General features: G+C 56.1%; 1 protein-coding gene across 1 annotated transcript in view; it reads right to left on the bottom strand.

The window, feature by feature from the left end:
- Positions 1-17,934, bottom strand: part of GALNS (galactosamine (N-acetyl)-6-sulfatase) — a 31,888-nt gene that overhangs the window by 1,500 nt on the left and 12,454 nt on the right. The window contains exons 5-13 of the mRNA XM_037142327.2: positions 17,083-17,226; positions 15,585-15,651; positions 15,377-15,504; positions 14,882-15,021; positions 12,151-12,254; positions 7,942-8,078; positions 7,152-7,254; positions 2,969-3,090; positions 1,219-1,336 (exon numbers count right to left, since the gene is read on the bottom strand). Of these exons, the coding sequence (XP_036998222.2) occupies positions 1,219-1,336; positions 2,969-3,090; positions 7,152-7,254; positions 7,942-8,078; positions 12,151-12,254; positions 14,882-15,021; positions 15,377-15,504; positions 15,585-15,651; positions 17,083-17,226 (1,063 nt within the window). The remainder of the gene's footprint in view (positions 1-1,218; positions 1,337-2,968; positions 3,091-7,151; positions 7,255-7,941; positions 8,079-12,150; positions 12,255-14,881; positions 15,022-15,376; positions 15,505-15,584; positions 15,652-17,082; positions 17,227-17,934) is intronic.

Raw genomic sequence — 17,934 nt, 5'->3', positions numbered from 1 at the left:
CTGTATGTGGCCCTATTTTTCCTGGCAACAGAGAGAGAGAGAGAAACCCATAACCTTGAGGGGGAGTCTTCCTAGTTTTGCCATGTCCCCTAGTGTCCAGGGGTTGTCCCTGAGCTCAGAATCACTGGGGCAATACCCTGGGACAGGACCTTAGGTCTGAGTGTTAACAAGTTGGAGCATCAACAATAGGGAAAGCTCCCCCTCCCTCCCTGGCTGCCAATGTGGGGAGGGGCTGGCCATCTGTGTCCAGCCAGGTGTGCACGAGGAAGCTGTCCCTGATTTTTCAGGTAGAGCAGAGAGGGCAGCAAGTTCCTGCAGAACAGATTCCCGGCCCAGCATGTGAGTCTGGGAGTTTGGGAGGGCCAGTGCCTTGGGGCAGGCAGGACAGCCGACCACTGTTCAAGGGCCTTGAGGGGCTGCATGGGACTGGGCCTGTCAGCTCAGAGGTGAGCTTGAGCGTGGAAGCGTATGGGAGAGTCCAGGGCTGAGCTGAGGGTCCAGAGTGAGGAGAGCTCACTACGGAGCTGGGTATATGAGGCCCAGGGCTGAGCTGGGGGGCTGGAAGTGTGTGTGTGGGGTTCAGGGCTTAGTTGGAGGGCCTGGAAACATGGTGGGGACGGTGGAAGTATGGGGGCCATGGTGGAGCTTGGGGGTATGTGTGAAGGAGGGGCCAAGAACAGAGTGGGACCTTTCCTCCATCCAGGGATTGAGGAGGGCCAGGGGTATAGACAGTACAAGTGAGGGATCCCTCACGCTCCGCATACACCCTCATGTGCTCACACACATGTAAATCCATACACCTCTCCAGTGACTGCTCATTTTAAGTCTGGAGGCTGACCCACATTGTTCCAACTTGTCTTCCTTCACTTCTGATGTATAAGGGGGTTCCCCACTTTCTCCCATTCCAGGGGTGGTCAGCTGTGGCAGTTCCTGCAGTGGCCAGGAGATGGCGGCAGCGCCCTGGCCAGGTCAGCCATCTCCCCTCCCCCACCCCTCCCTTCAAGTCACTAAGACTCTTCTTTCCCAGTCATTTGGAGTCCGCCTGCAGCCATAGGGCAGTCACCAATAGGAGATGGTGTGTTGGGGGTGGGGACAGTACCACTTTCACAGATAAATATGCCAGGGGGTGCAGACCCCATAGCACTTTCATGGTTCTCCGGACGCCCCACACAGGAATTGCACCCTCCCAACATCAATAGCCATGTGTAAGTCACTTACCATGACTGCCCGGTTACACACATTGAGCTGGGGCTGCCCGGGGACCAAGGCCTCCTGGTGCTGCTGAGCCACTGCGGTGATCCGGTGGAGGACGTTCAGGTACTCGGTGCTGGCAAAGCTGGAGACGAGAGAGCAGCAGACCAGTGAGGCGGGAGGGCTGCGACAGGGTGGTGGGGCAGGACACCCGTTAGGCTACCGGCTAGGCTAGAAAGAGGCCTGGGGACCAGGAGGCCCAGATTTGTTTCTCTCAGGGGTGGCTGGCCCTGCCAGGACTGCCACCTCTCAGCCTGACACTGTTGCCCTCAGGCCAGCCCAGCTCCTCAGGCCTCCCCACCAGTCTGGTGCACTTGCTACTGGCTGCACTCCTTCCACACACAGCCCCCACGCAATTCAAAGTAGGTCCCAGGCATGTTTCGTGTCTTTCCAGGATCCATGGCCAAAGGCACAGGAAAAAAGGGGCTTAACCAGATTCAGCAGTTTGGGGACAAGGCTTCTCTAAACAGTGCGAGCACACACGGGAAGCTCCAGGAGGCTCTGCACTCAGCCCTGCACAGTTCTGGCCCAGGCGGTGGCTCCAGGGTCTTCTTGCCCAGAACTGTACCCTCTAAGTGACCCTGGGCAAGTCATGTCCCAACCCAGGCCTTGGCTTCCTCTTGTGGAGCCCAGGAACGAGGTGCCATGAGCTTGTGAGAGGGGAAGGGGTGTCAGCGGGTGTCCAATTATTGCTGGGGCAATAATTCTGAATGCCACAGCATCCCTGCACAGCGACAACGTGGATCTCAGGAGGTACACATATCTTCACTCTGAGCGCCAGGTGCCACGACCTCCCATTTTGGGGACCGTGGAGACAGGGAAGAGGTGCCTTCTGGCGCACCCACAGCCAGTGTGGGGCAGGCACAGCATTTGTACCAAGCCTTGTCTGCCTCATCCAGCTCACTGCACTGACCTCCAGGTGGACGCCTGGCTCTGAAAGGCCACACTGTAAGCATCGCCACAGGGCAGGGCTATCAGAGGCTCAGCTGCCACCTCTGGACTCATGACCTCGAGGGATCCCGGGCCTGGGGGTAAAGGTTTGCTCCAGCCGTGGGGGGATCAGCAAGGTGGGCTAACGGCCTGGAGGCTGCTTGGGCAGGAATGTGCACACCGACCAGTCCACCTATAAAAAAGCCCTGGCGGCCAGTGACTGGGGGATGCAATTTCATCCATGGCGTCGGCCCTCCACATTTCTTCTCCATGGTCCCAGCCGCTGAGCTAGACGAAGCTCCAATAGAGCAAGGTGCCGTTGAGGGGTCCCCTAGGGCTCCCCAATAGCATGGAGAGGCCCCATCTGACCCTCAGTGGGTGTTTCTGGGCTGGCGGTGCTGCCATCTATGTCCTCAGTGCCGCTTGTCACAGAAGAGGGTGGCCATGTGGAGAGGTCACCCTCCACTCAGGCTATCCCCAAGAGCAGCTTGGGGCAGGGGTCATGTTTGTCACTGGGCCACGCGGAGCAGGGAGACAAAGGGGGAAGACGGGGGCACCTGGGGAGGAAAGGCCATGACACGCGTGCCCCACGTGGAAAGCTGCAGCACAAGTTTCAGAGCTCCAGGGGGAGGGGAAGCCCCACGCTCCCTTCCTGCACTCATGCATCTCCAGTGTCCACAGAATGCTGTCTCTTCTAGAAAACTCAGCTCGCTGGCATGTGCTTGCACTGGTTGAGCCTGGCTAATGTTTCCTTGGCAGCTTCAAGGCCTCCTTGTGCCCTGCTCACCTGAGGGGGTACCTCTCCCCTGGGTCTCGTCCCAGGTGGAAGATGAGAGGCAGCTTGGTGTGGTCCTCCTGCATGTGGGTGGTGACTCCGGAGACATTCTGTCCGGGGCAGAAATCAACGCCCTGAAACGGAGGCAGGGAAGGCAGGTGAGCGCTGTCTCAGAGGGAGCGGCCGACACAAGGCTGGGCAGTCTGACCTGAAGGAGTCCGAGCGGCAGAGGCCGGGGCAGGCCAGAGGATGGGTCCTACGGGGCGGAACCTTCCCGCTACCCCTGGTCCCAGGGCTGCAGAGCATTATGCCCATGTGCTGACACCTAGATTTTCTGGAACCTTCTGTGGGGGGAGGAAGTGAATCTCCTTAAACTACTTTAGCCCATCTCACATCTTGGCCACCTCTAATTTCTTCTTTCTTTTTTTAAATTTCACCTGTGGACCAGTTTATTGATTTTAGAGAGAGAAGAGGGAGAAGGGAGAGAGAGAGAGAGAAATATGGACGAGAGAGAGACATAAACATCAATCAGCTGCCTCCTGTACACGCCCCAACCGAGGGCTGAACTGAGACCTAGGTAAGCGCCCTGACCAGGAATTGAACCTGCAACCCTTTGGTGTACTGGATGATGCTCCAACCAACTGAGCCACCTGGCTTGACTCCCTCTAATTTCTAGGACAGCGATTTTCAACCTTTTTCATTTTGTGGCACACATAAACTAATTACTAAATTTCTGTGGCACACCAAAAATGTTTTTTGCTGATCCAACAAAAAAATTGATATAATTTTGATTCATTTGAACCAGATGGCTGTTGACACAATAAATATGACGCATTTTAAAAATGTGTGACATATTTTTTAAAATGTGACAGTCTAAGAGAAAAGAAGTCAGTGCCCTTGACTGCACTGTCAGGTATGCATGTTTTAACAACTCTGCGGTGTACTGGCTGAAATTCGCTCTTTCAGAGCAAAGCTTTTCACCATCACTCAATCCACTTCAAGGCTTCTTCACTGGTCAAGAGGCACCACAGGCCTGAAGGCCAGAGCTACACAGAGATAGGAATGGCCCACAGGTGACCCAAGTTAACAGGCAGGGACCCTAAATAACAACAGTTAATGTCTTCAAGAAATGGGAAGAGATAGATAGAGCAGATAACACCAGGCCCCCCCAAGGCTCAGGTGTGGCACCCACAGCCCCTGGTACATCGGGCTATACCGCCTGATGCGCATCTGGACTGGACTTCCAACACCTGTGTGTGGTCTGAGCTTGCCCGGGTCTTGGGGCAGCCCTGAGGCCCCAAGGTGGCCTTGGGCCAGGGGCTCCCTTGGAGCTGTGGCCTGCGGTCTGGAACTCTGTCCCTACAGCCTGAAGGCTGTTCCTGGGTCTGACTTGGAAAAATTCCCCCACCATCCGGGGAAATTGGAAAAGGCCAAGGGCCACATCCTGAGGCACTGGTGACCCCAGGGCCCCACAAGTTGGCATCAGTCCCCAGCCAGCACAGGGCACTACCGATGGGTCTGGAGAGGTGGCCACGACTCACGTGTGGCAACCCACCGAAAGGCTTTCTGTGTTAGTGCCGTTGACGAGCAGATCCTCTCCAAGCCCGTCGTGTCTCAAATCGACAGCTGGTCACTGGAGCAGTTAATATTATGCTTTTCAATAAAGCAGGGAAGTTAGGAGCCCGTAAAATTCCATTTATCTGCACTGAGCAGTCAGCTCCCGAGCCAGGGGCTGCAGTCCAAGTCACTGAGGTGGGGCACACAGGGCTACCAACAAGGGTGGCCCTTTGACCTTCTGGGAGCAGAACTGCTAGGTGAACAGTGGGAGAAGTAACCACAGTTAGCGTAAAAATGCTGAGCAGTTCATGAAGAAGTACCTAAGTCTAGACAGAAGACACAAATTATAATTTGGATGCAAATCCAAGAAGCGATTTAATTAAGATCCTGCTAATTAGTATAGGGTTTTTCTCTTACAACTGTTGTCTTGTGAGAGAGGCATTGCCCTGGGGGCATCACAGCTAAGCCAGCCTTCCCCTCCTCTTAGAGCAGGTGAACCTGCGGTGCGGGCACCGGAGTGTTTGGAGGGTGGGAAGGGAGGAGGGGGAGGGGTGTGCCCCGGAAATACAGGCACGCAGGTGCCGCCCTTTGGCCTCTCACCCAGGGCCTCGGGCAGACCCCTGTGGCAGGAGGTTGTGGGAGTGTCCGGGGTGGGAGACTCCTGTCAGGCCTCCACCATCCAAGGGTCCTGAGGAGACGAAGGCCTGGGGCTTGGGCTGGCAGCTGCCACACAGCAGGACCCCAGGACTGGAGAGGGGGTTCCTACAGGGGGTGTGAGATGCCCCAAGACAAGCATATAGCCAGGAAGGTAATAAGGTTCACTCAGGTGACCCCCAGACCTGGGGACCACAGACTGGCACACATACAGCTAGGCCACAGCCCAGGACTCCCCGTCAGGGCAGAATCAGCCCAGGACTGGCTGCTGGGCCCCAGCTGGGCCCTCTGAAGCCTGTGAACAGAGCTGTCCCTCATGTGTTCATCGTCTGGAGGAGGATGGAAGTCTCTGCTGGTACTCAGGGGAGTCACCGGGCCTTTCCAACTCCATGCACCCCTTAGTTGTACTGATCCCTGGGGGTAGAAGGGCCATCAAGCGACAATGCGGCCACCCCTGTGAGTGTGCTGTGACGCAGTGAACCCACAGCCTGACCCCGTGTCCAGCAGCCACCTTTGCAAGGAGGGCCTCCCCTGATATCTGCACACGTGGGAGAAAGGGGTTGTTTGTGCTTTACCTCCCAAGAGGCAAAGGCCGTATACCCTTTTGAGTCCAAGGTGGGTGGAAGCCGGACTGTCACTTGGGTCAGGGCTGATGGGACCTGCCCTGAGAGGCCGTGAGAGCCCACATGGCCACAGTGAAGCTCAGGGGGTGGCTCCCAGAACACCAGCCACACCTGCCAGCTGGCCTCCTGGACTCCCAAGCAGGCAACAATGTGGACCCTAGAGGCCAGGTGGGGGCTGTGGATGTGGTTAGGAGGGGCAGGGAGGGAGAAGTGAGGCCTCACAGCTGACCCCCTAAGGTCCCCAGACTGCCAGCCTCTGGGTGCACCTACAGATTCTCAAAAAGGGCAAGCCAGGCATGACCCAGTCTGTCGGGGGACAGGGACAGAAGCTGATGGCCACAGGTCAGAAGGGCCAGTGGCAAATGGGGAGATAGTGTGACCAAGGGACATGGCTCTTCCATGCTGCTCACTGAGAGTTCTGGAAGAGCCCGGTTGGGGGTTGTTGTCACAAAGTCCACGAGGCCCACAGGACACTCAGGAGCTCAGAAGGCAGAAGAGAAGCAAAGCCTTGCGTGGCCCAGCTGAGCGGTCCCCACGCCAGAGCGTGTTTAAGGCACTGGGCCATGTGGAAGCAGCACACACTGTCCTCGGCTCTGCCCACGTGCCCACATCTGCACGAGGCACCTGGGTCTGGGCTGTGCCGCCCACTTAGTCCAGGACCAGGCCCGGGGCTACCAAATCTGCAATCTGCATCTCAAGTCGTGCGGAGTGTTCCAGTACTTAGGTTTTTCATTAACTTAAATTGCTTTTCCTCCCAATTAAAGCACATTAGCAAACTTTTCTTGTGTCTAAAGACCTACATGCTGGGAGGGAGGGGTTCTGTAGGAGGAGGCAGCGGCGGGCACGACGGGAAGCGGTGGAAAGGTGCCCTGGGAGGTGGCAGAAATCACAGGACAGGTGCTGAGAACTCTGGGGCCCGCGTGTATGTGGCATTTTACCCACAAGCCCTTGGAGCAGACACCATGATGCACACACTATGACAGCCCTTAGAGAGGCCGCAGAGTCCCTGACCAGGCCTGGAGGGGGACAAGCAGGAGGGGTTCAGGGGAAGGCACCCTGGGTTCGCCTGGACTTGGAGGTGTCTGGCTTGGATCTGGGCCTGAGCCTGCCCAGAGGCCTCCTTTCCCCAGGCGCTGGGTGGCCCAAGAGGGTAGAATACCCAGGATCCTAAGGCGCCATCCTTGTAGCTATACCACAGTGTCCCAAATTCTTGCCACAGATACACACACAAGGTGGGAAGCACAAGACCACATGGTTGTCATGACTCCACAGAAGCCTCCCGCCAGCCTTCTCTGCCCAGCCGTGTCTTCCTCAAGGACAGGGCATGAGGGGTGCAGAGTCACAGCTGCGAGCCTCCCTACCTGACTGAACTCCTCCCAGGAATTGGTCCAGGTCCAGAAGTGGGCCTTGTACTGGCTGAGGGTGACTGCCATCAGTGTGTTGCCACGGTAATAGAATATTGGCCTGTTAGGGAGGGAGAGGAGGGTCAGGGGCTGTGAGGAGCTTGTGGGCACATGGTCAAGGCTGAGGCTTTATGGAAATGACCATGCCGAAATCACATGGGCACCCGCTACGAGGCACCGGAGGCTGCGGGGTGAGCACACGGTGCCCATCATCCTCAGCTTCGGGAGGCCCGGCACAGGGTGAGGCGGTCGTGGACGGCTGCCAGAGCTAGGCCCACCCAGGGGCGGGTGGCTCACTGGGCCCATGGCCTCTGGCACCCTCCCTACTCCACAGTAAAAAAAAAAAAAGAAGGAAAGAACAAAAAAGAAAAGAACATAAGCCCATCTAATCCTTGCCTTAAACCCAAAACGAGTGGCAGGTCTCAAGCTCAAGCTGAAGAGAAGCTGACTTTGGACACGAGGCACTCCGGTGCAGAGAAAGAAGGCAGGACATGGCCAGGCTACTGAGGTTTGTGGCAGCTGGTCACTCCAGCAGAGGGATGTTCCCTCCTTGCTCCCACGGTCAGGGCAGAAAGGATGGACCTCACAGGGAGAATGCATCTCATGCCAGAAGGTTCCAGAGGTCTTATCTCCCATTGCCCCAACCAGCCGGGCAAGGAAACCAGCTCTGTCAGCCAGCTCTGGCCCCGTCACGGGGTCACTTGGTGCTGGGAGGCTGGGCAGGGGAGAACATTCAGTGAGAACTAACCTGTCCATCAGCTGGCCCTGCAGCATGGTGGGGAGGAGATCAAGGCCATCAATCACCCTGTCGCTGGGTGGCTCCAGGCCCGCGAGGGACAGGCTGGTAGTGAAGAGGTCCATGATGCTGCCCAGCTGGTGGCTCACCTGAAATGGACACACATGGCCACTCAGGACACCCTGCCCTTGTGTGTGTGTCCTGCCACTGTCCAGCTGGATCTACAGGGACATGTGCACTCACACACACGTACTGGCAGCTGTGCCCCTTACAATGTGCCCACACATGAGAATACAATGCACATGTGTCTGCACACACCCAGCCCTGTCCACCTCACCTGGCCTGGCCCCTATCCCACCTGATCCCTGGCCTCCTAGAACTCATGTCCCTGGGTGTCTGGCTGAGTGTGGCCGCCACACAACTCTCCTGCCTCAGGGCCTGAGAGGGAGGGGTGACTCTACTCATTGGAAGAGTGGCCTCAGGGACATCAAACAAGCTGTCTGACCCCAGACAGGCAGGACCCTGTCCTGTCCCCTGTGCCGAGCCCCCGTTGCTGCCCAGTGTCTGTGAGTGGGAACCAGACAGAAAGGAGCAGATGCAGCCCCCCAGGGAGATACCAGCAGCACTGCCCCGCCTCAGGAGGCTGCCCTCCCTGAGCCTGGCTGTCATGTCGTTTTAACACTGACACTGTGAATTCCCAGTTCGGGTACAAGTGCAGGTAGAAAAAAGACCCTCCAGGCCCAGAGCAGCGTGGAGAGCAAGGTGTGTGGGGGGACAGAAGGGGAGAGCGGATGGACTAGGGAAGGGGCGAGGCTGGCCCTTCTCCCAGAGGCTGCACCCGCCAAATGTAACGGTCTAATTCCACAGAGCTGGGGGAGGCAGCCTTTTGGAAAGGCCGAGGAGCTGACCGCTCCTGACAAGGAGCTGCCCACGGGGTCAGGTGCACACTTGCTCCCCGTGCATGGCTCTGCCTGTCTGGAGCCGCTCCGGCTCTTTCACTCCTGGACTCTGGATCTGGGGGCAAGAGCCGGGTCAGTGGGGAGAGTCCTGGAGAGCCTGCTGGCAGGTCTGGCAAGGGGCTCGCCCTTCATTAATGCTGTCCACTGAGAACGAGCCACTGCCCAGCTCAACACTTTCCACACCCTGGTGCACGCTTGCTCCCTTTCCTCTGCACAAGGAGAAGCTTTAAAAACCATGCACGCATGTGACAACCACTCGTGTCATCTGTTGTGCAGCCCACGGTAGGCTGGGGCATGAAGGTCAACATTCGGCTCAAAAAGCCTGAAGCTGAGGGAGGAGAAGGAGGCTCCCCTTTCTTCTCACTTTTCTTTTTAGGAGGAAGTAAGGAAGGGAAGGAGGGAGGGGGGGCAAGGAAAAAAAAAGAAAAAGGAAGAGAAATCCAGATACTTTAAGCCCCTGGAAAAATAAGTAAGGAGGAGAGACTGCAGCGCTGGGCGCAGGTAGCGTGGGAAGCAGCGGATGTCTGAAGGCTTCGTATCAGCACAGGCCAGCTGTGCGCACTCGTGGAAGATGCTCTTTTTGAAAAATAGACACTCTCAATTTGCACGTAATGCCTTTAAGGAAATGCAATTTGTCTGCCGTGGGCCCGTGGCAGGAAGTCACCGAGGCTGTTATCAGCACTTTCAAGACTTAACTCAGAATCAAAAGACTACAATTAATAAAGTCACCCCGCCAGGCGTGAAGGGAAGAGTTAAATATTTGAAACCGGTTGGACAAATGGCAGGGTGTTTTTAAATAAAATCCTCTCCTAGTTATCACAGTGTGCAGGCCTGACAGCCCCGTCTAATTCAATTTCAGTGCATGCCATGAAACGCGGTGCAAGGAAGGAGGCTGAGCAAGCAGCTCCGTGCAATGTTCCTGCTCCAGGGGGCAGGGCCCAGAGGAGCAGGGAGCCAGGCAGGCAGGAGGCAAAGGATCCCAAAGGCTGGAGATTCCCCGGGGCACAGCAGGTGGGGAAAGGGGTCCTAGAAGAGAGGCAGTGGGGGAATGGTGGGGAAGGAGGGTGGGCTCCACCCCCCGCACTTGGGAGTCTGCTTTAGCTCTGCCGCTTGCTAGCTGGGGGCCCCTGACAAGAGACTGCCTCTCGCTGGGCCTCAGTTGCTGACACGCAGAGTGGGGGTGATGACGGTGACGGGCTCCTGCCCCCAGACCCAGCGTTCGGGAGTGAAGGAGCTGGGTGGGCTCTGGGCAGGCCCCAACTCGGTCCTGTTGAATATTTTTCCTTGCCAGGGGTGTCCAACATGGGGCCCAACACAAAATTGCAAATTTACTTAAAACATGATTTTTTGTGTGTGTGATTAGGTGTCGCAGTGTATTTAATGTGTGGCCCAGAGATGCCAATAGGTTGGACACCCCTGCCAGAGAAGGCGGATCAGGCTGTCAACCATCTGACCTTAAACGGGGGCTGATCCTAAGTCCCTGTGAGACAGGATAGTGAGAAGCTAGGAAAATTCCTTGGGGAGTAGAACAGGGAAACTGAAGCAGATACCTGGACACAGCGGCTGAGCAATTTAAAGCCAGATACAGAAGATCACCTCTCCTCAACTGTACTTCAGCTCCAGGCCCAGAGAAGCAGCAAAACCCGGTGGGCGACGCCAGAACCAACTACGATGACTGAAGACCCCCTGCCCTGCCTCTGACCAATCAGTGGAGATGATGTCCCTGAAAGAGCACCTGGAGAAGTGGTGAATATTCTCCTACAACCAGCCCCTGAGACCTCCCCTAAGATTCCCGCCTGCAGGACAGAGAGAAAAGCCTCAAGACAAAGGACTCAGCTTGCTCTGCTCTCCTTCTGGGGAGCAGCCCCCCACTGTTCCCTTTACCTTCTGCCCCCACTTCTTTCTTCACAGGTACATGTCTCCTAAACTCTGGGCGGTGAGCAGCTGGCAGCTTGTCCCAGGCTGATCCCCTGAACCTGTCCCCGAGACCCTCTGGCTTCCCCGTGAGCTCAGGCAGCCCCGCCCAGGCTCTCCTGCCGCTTCCTCCATGCTGAGCCCTTCCGTGCTTCACTGTCCCCACTGTAATAAATGTGCCCTCACAGCCACCTGGACTCGTGTTGTGAAATCTCTTCTACATGAAGTCAAGAGCCCATACACTCCAGCTGGCCCTGGGCAGCCCCGCTCAGGGCCAGGCCCCTGTCTGGTGACACCTGGGTGGGCTCAGGGTAGTCAGAGGGTCCTAACACTGGGAGAGGGGCAAGCGGGCCAGAGTCAGAGTGACAGGATGGCACTCGAATGGCCATCGCTGGCCTGGATGATGGAGGGAGAGAGGGGCCAAGAGCCAAGACGCTAGAAAATACGAGGAAGTGAGTTCTCTCCAGAGCCTCCAGGAGGAGCCAGTCCTGAGGCCCCTGGTTTGAGCCCCAGGAGGTGGTGCTGGAGCCCACCTCCCAGATTGAGAGAGCGCACAGTGTGGCTCCAGCCCTTTGTCACAGTGACTGTTCCAGGGGCAAGAGGACTCAGAGGCCCCTCAGGGTTTCTGCTGTGAGGGCCGGGCTGACACCAGCTCTTGTGCAGTGTTCTCTGGGGAAGCTTCACTAGAAGAGGAAAGAGCAACCGAAGCAGTGACCCAAAGGCTTACAAACGTTAGTCGGACACCTCGAGGGTGTCTCACCAAGGTGCCTGGTTAGAGAAGATCCCACACTCTCAGCTGCTAGGGACCGAGTGAGGGCTCTGAGGAGCAGGACTCATGCCACCTCATCCAGCAGGAGGAGGACTGGGCCGCCCAGCCCTGCGGTTCGCACAGCACGCTGCAGGCAGACCCCAGACACACCGCTGGGTGGGCCGCTGGGTCCCTGGAGGTGTGTCCGCAGAACAGTGGCCTGGGAGGTGAACTTTGGAAACAAAGGTTCTATGGCCAAACGAAACTTAAAAAACTCAGCTTGCTCTATTCCCCTTCCGGCAGTTCACTGTACTCATCAGTACACCGAGGAGGGTTCTGACAGGTCCTGTGGGAAAGAAACTGGTTCCATTCCGTGGTGCTCAGGACTGACCACAGACGCCTCCTCCCCGACAGCAGCCACAAGCACCCCACGCCGTGGCAGTGCCCACCCCGCGCACCCTCCACTCACTGGCCATCTCCCTCCGGAAATGCCCTGGTTGGAGAAGAGCAGCTAGTGGAGTGAGCAGGCCCATGAGGGGGCCAAGTCTCCACTCCCCAGAATGACCGCAGGCCTGGCCACGTGGCCAATCTCTGACTCACCTGGCCTGCCGGGATGTGCCCAGGCCACCACGCAATTGCAGGCTCCCTCATTCCACCTTCGAATGTGGTCTGCTTCCCGCACAGGAAGGGGCCATTACTGCCTCCTGGGGAGAGAGAGGTGTTGCCCATTAGCTGTCTCTGCTCTGAGTCTCCAAGGCAACACACGTTCCACTGGGCACTTGTCTGCACTTGGCCCCACCCAGCCTTTGGAAGGTGTTGCTGCTGATACACCGAGGTACTGAGACTATCACGGAGGTGGAGGGCCGGTCACAGGGTCAGAACACCTTGAGATGGCTCTGACCCAGGCAACCACCCGAGGTGTTGGGTCGTATATCGTGTCTCATTTTTTTCTGTCTTGAGATGAAGAGCTGGAAAAACTCAGCTCAGAACTGGAGCACTCAGAACTGCAGAACATGACTGCTCTTGTGGGCACAGGATGCAGACGTGCCTCCAGCGGAGCCACAGAGCACACCCTGGTACAGGTCACCCAGACTCTCGCTGCTGTTTGGGCATGACCATTCTTAAACGCTGGTGCCTGTGAGTGTCCGCGTGTGCTTAGGGTTGGGGAGTCCAGTTCCTGGGCCCCAGAGGGGTGTCCCTCTGCGGATGAGATGCAGACTCATTTCTGACAGGCCTTGCTGTGAGCAGGTGGTCCCTAACCCACAACTGGGGAAGTGTCAGAGGGCAGAGCCCCAGCCCTGGCTGACCGGAACACAGAGGCCGGTTCCTGAGGACGAACAGGGTGCTGCTGCTGCAGCATGAGCTGCCCAGGGCTCACCTCAGGCCCCTGGAAAACAGAGAAAACAAACTAGAGCAGTGTCTCTAACAGGGAGCCCCTCGGCCCATCCCTGCACTCGAACCTGAACACCACCTCCATGCGTCGGCGCAGGCAAGTCTCAAGGGAAGAGCAGCGTCGACATGTGAAGGGCAACATGGGAATGTGGACAGATTCCGAGTGTGTGAGCACAGGGACAGTGAGGCGACGAGCCGCACCACGTGGAGGACTCCCTCCTCCTGGGAAGTCAGGGCTCAGGGTGTTGACGTGGGCCTGCTTCCTTCCCCCTGTTTCTCAGGCTGAGTGGCAAGTGCGTGGATTTTTATCACATCGTCATTTGGACTTTAGAGCTATACACAGATGTCTCTATCCACATATGCCATTCCACACTGTAGAAATGAAGACTGCGGTGATGAAGCTGAAGCCTGCGCCGGGAGGCTGGTGGTTCTGGCAAGGCTGGGCCATTGGGGAGGGCTTTCCTGAGTGTCCCATTTGGGGGCCAGCAGGGACATCAACATTCAGCTGGCTCTGGGCCTCTGCTAGGAGGTGGGGGTCTACCCGTCTCCCAGACTGTCAGGTGTAAGAAGACAAAGCACCCCCAGAAAGGGGGCTGGGCCAAGGATGGACCACACAGAAACCTTGGGGCCCTGGACCAGCTGGGCCTGGACCGGAACTGCTGTTCTGTCTTCCACAGGGTTCCTTCTTGACTTGAGCCAGCTGTGCTGTTCCTGTCAATTGAAGTCCTGAAGCCCCCGAAAGCCCCTGACCACAGGGTCTCCCAGTGCCTGTCCATGCAGGGGGGTTTCCTGCTGTCTGTGGCCTCCCTCCAGAGCTGTCTGAGTGACCCAGGGCCCTGTGCAGGCCCCAGCATTTTGTAAGAAGGGGTCAAAAGATAAGCGACCACTGGGGTGAAACTCTAACAGGACAACAAAATGCGAGGGTGCACACGGCCGGCTCACTCTGCAAGATGGAGATCAGAGATCACTGAAGGAGCTGGGGTCGTGGGCCTCAGGAGGCCTGCTGGCCTGGCACAGAGACCCAGAGCAGGTCTGGGGACTGTGGGAGCTCTGGGAGCTTCCGTTAGCCAGCACTGTATGGATGGGGGCTCGGTCCCTTCTTTCGTGGACACCACCCCTCAAGAGGCTGTGGTGAGGGAGCTTTGGGGGGGCAGGGGTCTGGGCTTGGCTGTCAAGGAGGCTGGGAAGTGTGTCTGCTGCATTTTTAGATTCCGAGGGAGATGGTCATTGCCACCATATGCAGGGAGGGTCCCTAAACTCAGAAAAAGGAGCAAATGTGGCTGATTAGGCACATGACAATGGTCACCATGTTTAGAATAAAATCGCTGATGGAGAACATCAGAGCTTTACAGAAGAAAGCCCAGAAGTGACCTCATTCAGCTCCTAAATGTGCAGGAGGCTGAAGTGACCCGCTCCATGGCCCATCAGTGGCACAGCTAGGACAGGATGAAAGTCCTGGCCTTGGTCTCGGTCTTCCCACTGACTCTCCCTCCTGACCAGGCACCTCTGGGGGAGCTGAAACAATTCAGAAGAGGGGCTTGGGCAGTTGCTGTTTCACACTGACACACCCTTCCTGGGCCAGGAAAGGCCAAGGTGCTCCAGCCTTTCCAGGGAGAAGAGTGTGTTACAGAACATGGGTGCTGGTGGGCAGCCCGCCAGTCCTGTGAGTGACTAGGTCCCAGCCAATCCCACAGGGCAGCTCTCACTGCGCCTCCTTACATCTTCGCCTACTAGACGCAGCCTAGGAGGACAGTGTGCATCTCCCTTAAGGAACAGTGCTCCCGGGGGGAGAGTGGGCATCTCCCCCATGGTTGGGCCCCCTGGGCCGAGCCCCCTTTACACTCTGCCCCAGGGGTGGCTGAGGTGACCCAGAGTGTCTCAGGGGGCCAGAGTTCCTGAGTGCAGCCTTGTTTGGGGAGGGAACACTCTGAATACCTGCCTTGTTTGGGAGCAGAAATAAGGGCAGCACCGTTGTCAGATGTGAAGAAAACAAACGTGTTCTCCGTGACTCTCAGGTCCTTAAGAAGGTTCAGGATTCTCCCCACACTGTCGTCGATCTCCCGGACAGCATCCCCATACCTGGGAAAGATGGAACATTCGCCGGGTGCCCGAGCGCAGCAGTGTGATCAAATAGCAGTTAAATTATAACTTCAGGGATGGACAATGAAACGGACCGGCTACATTCACAGAGGAGGAGGAAAGTTCAAGTTCTCGGAGCTAGTCTAGGAGAGAGCTGACCACACTACTGTAGCATTCCTCCCACTAATCCTGGGCTGGTAGATAGCTTCAGAGGCACAAACGCTTCTCTTTTTCTACAATTGATCATTAAAAACACGGTAGTATTGAATGTCATGTCCCTGGAAGTAATCAAGCATGGCTGAACCTCCCAAGTGTGTGTGTGGGGTGGTCTATGTCTCTACGACCAGGGACTCACCGCCCTCGCTGACTGGTGCCCAAGAAAGGCTTAGAAGCATAAACAGGTGCATGTGTGGCGTCAATGGCCCAGTAGAGAAAGAAGGGGTGCTGAGCTTCCTGCTGCCTCTTAATGAAATCCAGAGCTTCCTGAGGAGAAGAACATACCATGTGCCTCAGCCTGGAGGCTGACCCCCCCCCCCGAGCCTGCCCGGCCAGGCTTCTATTACCTGTAAGTAGATCTGGGTCAGGTTGGCTTCTCCAGTTTTTGTATTAATTGGAAATTCTTCATAAAATCTGAATGAACAGACCCAACCAGAAATCAGATTTCAGGTAAAGAAAGCCTCTTCTCCATGATTTCATAGGCAAACTCATGAGCCTCATTTAAAAGAATGATGGAAACATTCAGTCTATGAACAAGTAAAATTGGAAGCTCATGCTGCTCCTGAGGTCACGGTCAAAGTGGGGCTGAGACTGGGCATCATCTGGGACAAGGATGGGGAGCGATGTGAAAGGACAGAGAAGACAGTGAGAGGCAGGCAAGAGGCGGACCCCAGGCACTCAGGCCTGGGGTGACATTAATGTGTGGGTTTTGTTTTTGAGGCAATACAAATATTCCAAAATGGGTGATGGCTGCAAGGTGCTGTGAATGTACCAGAAAGCACTGAATTGTATACTTTAAATGGGTGAACTGTCTCATGTGCAAATTCTCTTAATAAAGCTACTATTAAAAAAGGTAATGAGTGGCCCTGACCAGTGTGGCTCAGGGGGATGGGCGTCGTCCTGCAAAGTGAAAGGTCACCAGTTAAGTTCCGGTCAGAGCGCAGGCCTGGGTTACACGTCCAGTCCCCAGCTGGGGTGCATAGGAAAGGCAAACGATCAATGTTTCTCTCCTTCTCTCTCCCTTCCTTCCCCTCTCTAAAAATAAATAAATAAAATCTTACAAAAAAAAAACCATAAAAAAAGCAACAAATGGGCCTAGTGTCTTGGTCTACTGATATATAATGAGGTCCAACAAAAAATTAATAATGAAAAAGGAAGAAACAAAGATAAAGCCAAGTAAGACTCATGAGACCAGGGTCCCACCTGGCATGGCCATGCTCGGGCACCCACTGCTGGGCTGTGGGCAAGACCAGGGCTGTCCCGGGGCCACCCAGCCTTCAGGTGGTGATTTACTCTTGGCAGGCTCAGAAGCAGGCTTCATCCCAACAGGTCCTCTGTGATGATACTGATGTCCTCAACACCTAGTGTACAGCCGACACGTCAACTTTGGGAAAGCAGAAGGCAGAGGGCCTTTGAAGCTGGGGCCCAGGATCTACCAATGGGCCACAGGGACCTGGGCCAGGAAACCGCGTGAATGGCTACCGTGTGGACAAACCTTGTTCTGGAGAGCAAGGCTCTCATATTTGGCACTCATATTTTCTTTTTCTCTTCCTCTTTTTCTCTTTCTCCTTCTCTCCCTGTCCTAAATTATTTATTAGGTAACAATTTTACAAACCATAAAAAGCTCACATTTTCTAAAAAGGTGAGAGATCCCCTAGGTGTGGCTGAGCAGTAGCCTAGGCCATGAAGGTTCAGGGCAACTAGCTGCCACAGCAGGGCCCAATGTACTGGGACACCGGTGCTGGTGGGAAGGTGCTTCCAGAAACTCCATCCAGCTCCTGGGCAGCCGCTGGGGCAAGGCTGCTGGGTTCGGCACCAAAAGGCGAGAAGGGAAGGGACTGTTACCTGCCGACCATCTCCCAGTCCCGGTACACGGGGATGTTAGGCCTGGCCCTGTTGTCATAAGGTCCAAAGTGACAGTTGGGGGATCCAAACCACTCATCAAATCCATGCTTCAGGGGGTGGAACTGAGGCCTGTGGCCCAGATGCCTAGGAACAGGAATCCAGGACAGTTCAGGAAGCCCCGCATGGGGACACCCCAAAGTTCTGAGCAGCAACAGCCCATTACCTTCACAGAGCATTCAATGAAGTAAACATTTCCCCAGCACCTGAAGTGTGATAATAAGCCTGGCGCAGAAAGACCTTGCCCTTAAGGTGATGTCAGGACCACCTGGCCTCCCCCAGTGAACTCCGCCGGGTTGACAGCTAAGGGTCAGGCTGCAGCAGGGCCAGGATGGGCTGCTGCTGCTCGCCAGCTCAGTGCCCCAGCCAGGAATGAGGATGGGCATGACCAGAAGAAAACACAGCAATGTGTCTACAGGCTGAAAACTGCCAACTGCTCAAAAACCCAGGTGCCTGCTTGGAACAGAGTGGCCGACTGCAAGCTCCTGCTACACACTGTGGGTGCTATGCAAGGCCAAGAGAGCTTCTTGCTGGGTCATGCTCTGCTCTCCCCTCCTCACATGCCCCTTACCCTTTGGGGCACCTAATGTTGGGTCCTCTTGCTAATGAGAGGTGCTGACATGCTCCCATCTGAATCAGGTTCTAGTGATCGTTGGGCACGGCCCCACTTGTTCTTTGGAATATAAGGCTAATAAAGGTAGTTTTGCAGCACAGTGGTTCTGGGTTCCAGCCCTGCAGAGGGAGCCAACCCCACCCTGCAGAGTGGATACGTCTCCTAGGTTTTTGTTTGCAGAA

This window comes from Artibeus jamaicensis, unplaced genomic scaffold, assembly GCF_021234435.1.
Source record: "Artibeus jamaicensis isolate MK-2021 breed Jamaican fruit bat unplaced genomic scaffold, CSHL_Jam_final contig_464, whole genome shotgun sequence".
NCBI lineage: Eukaryota > Metazoa > Chordata > Mammalia > Chiroptera > Phyllostomidae > Artibeus > Artibeus jamaicensis.
The sequence above is the reverse complement of the archived record's forward strand: the minus strand, read 5'-3'. Positions and strand labels throughout refer to the sequence as shown.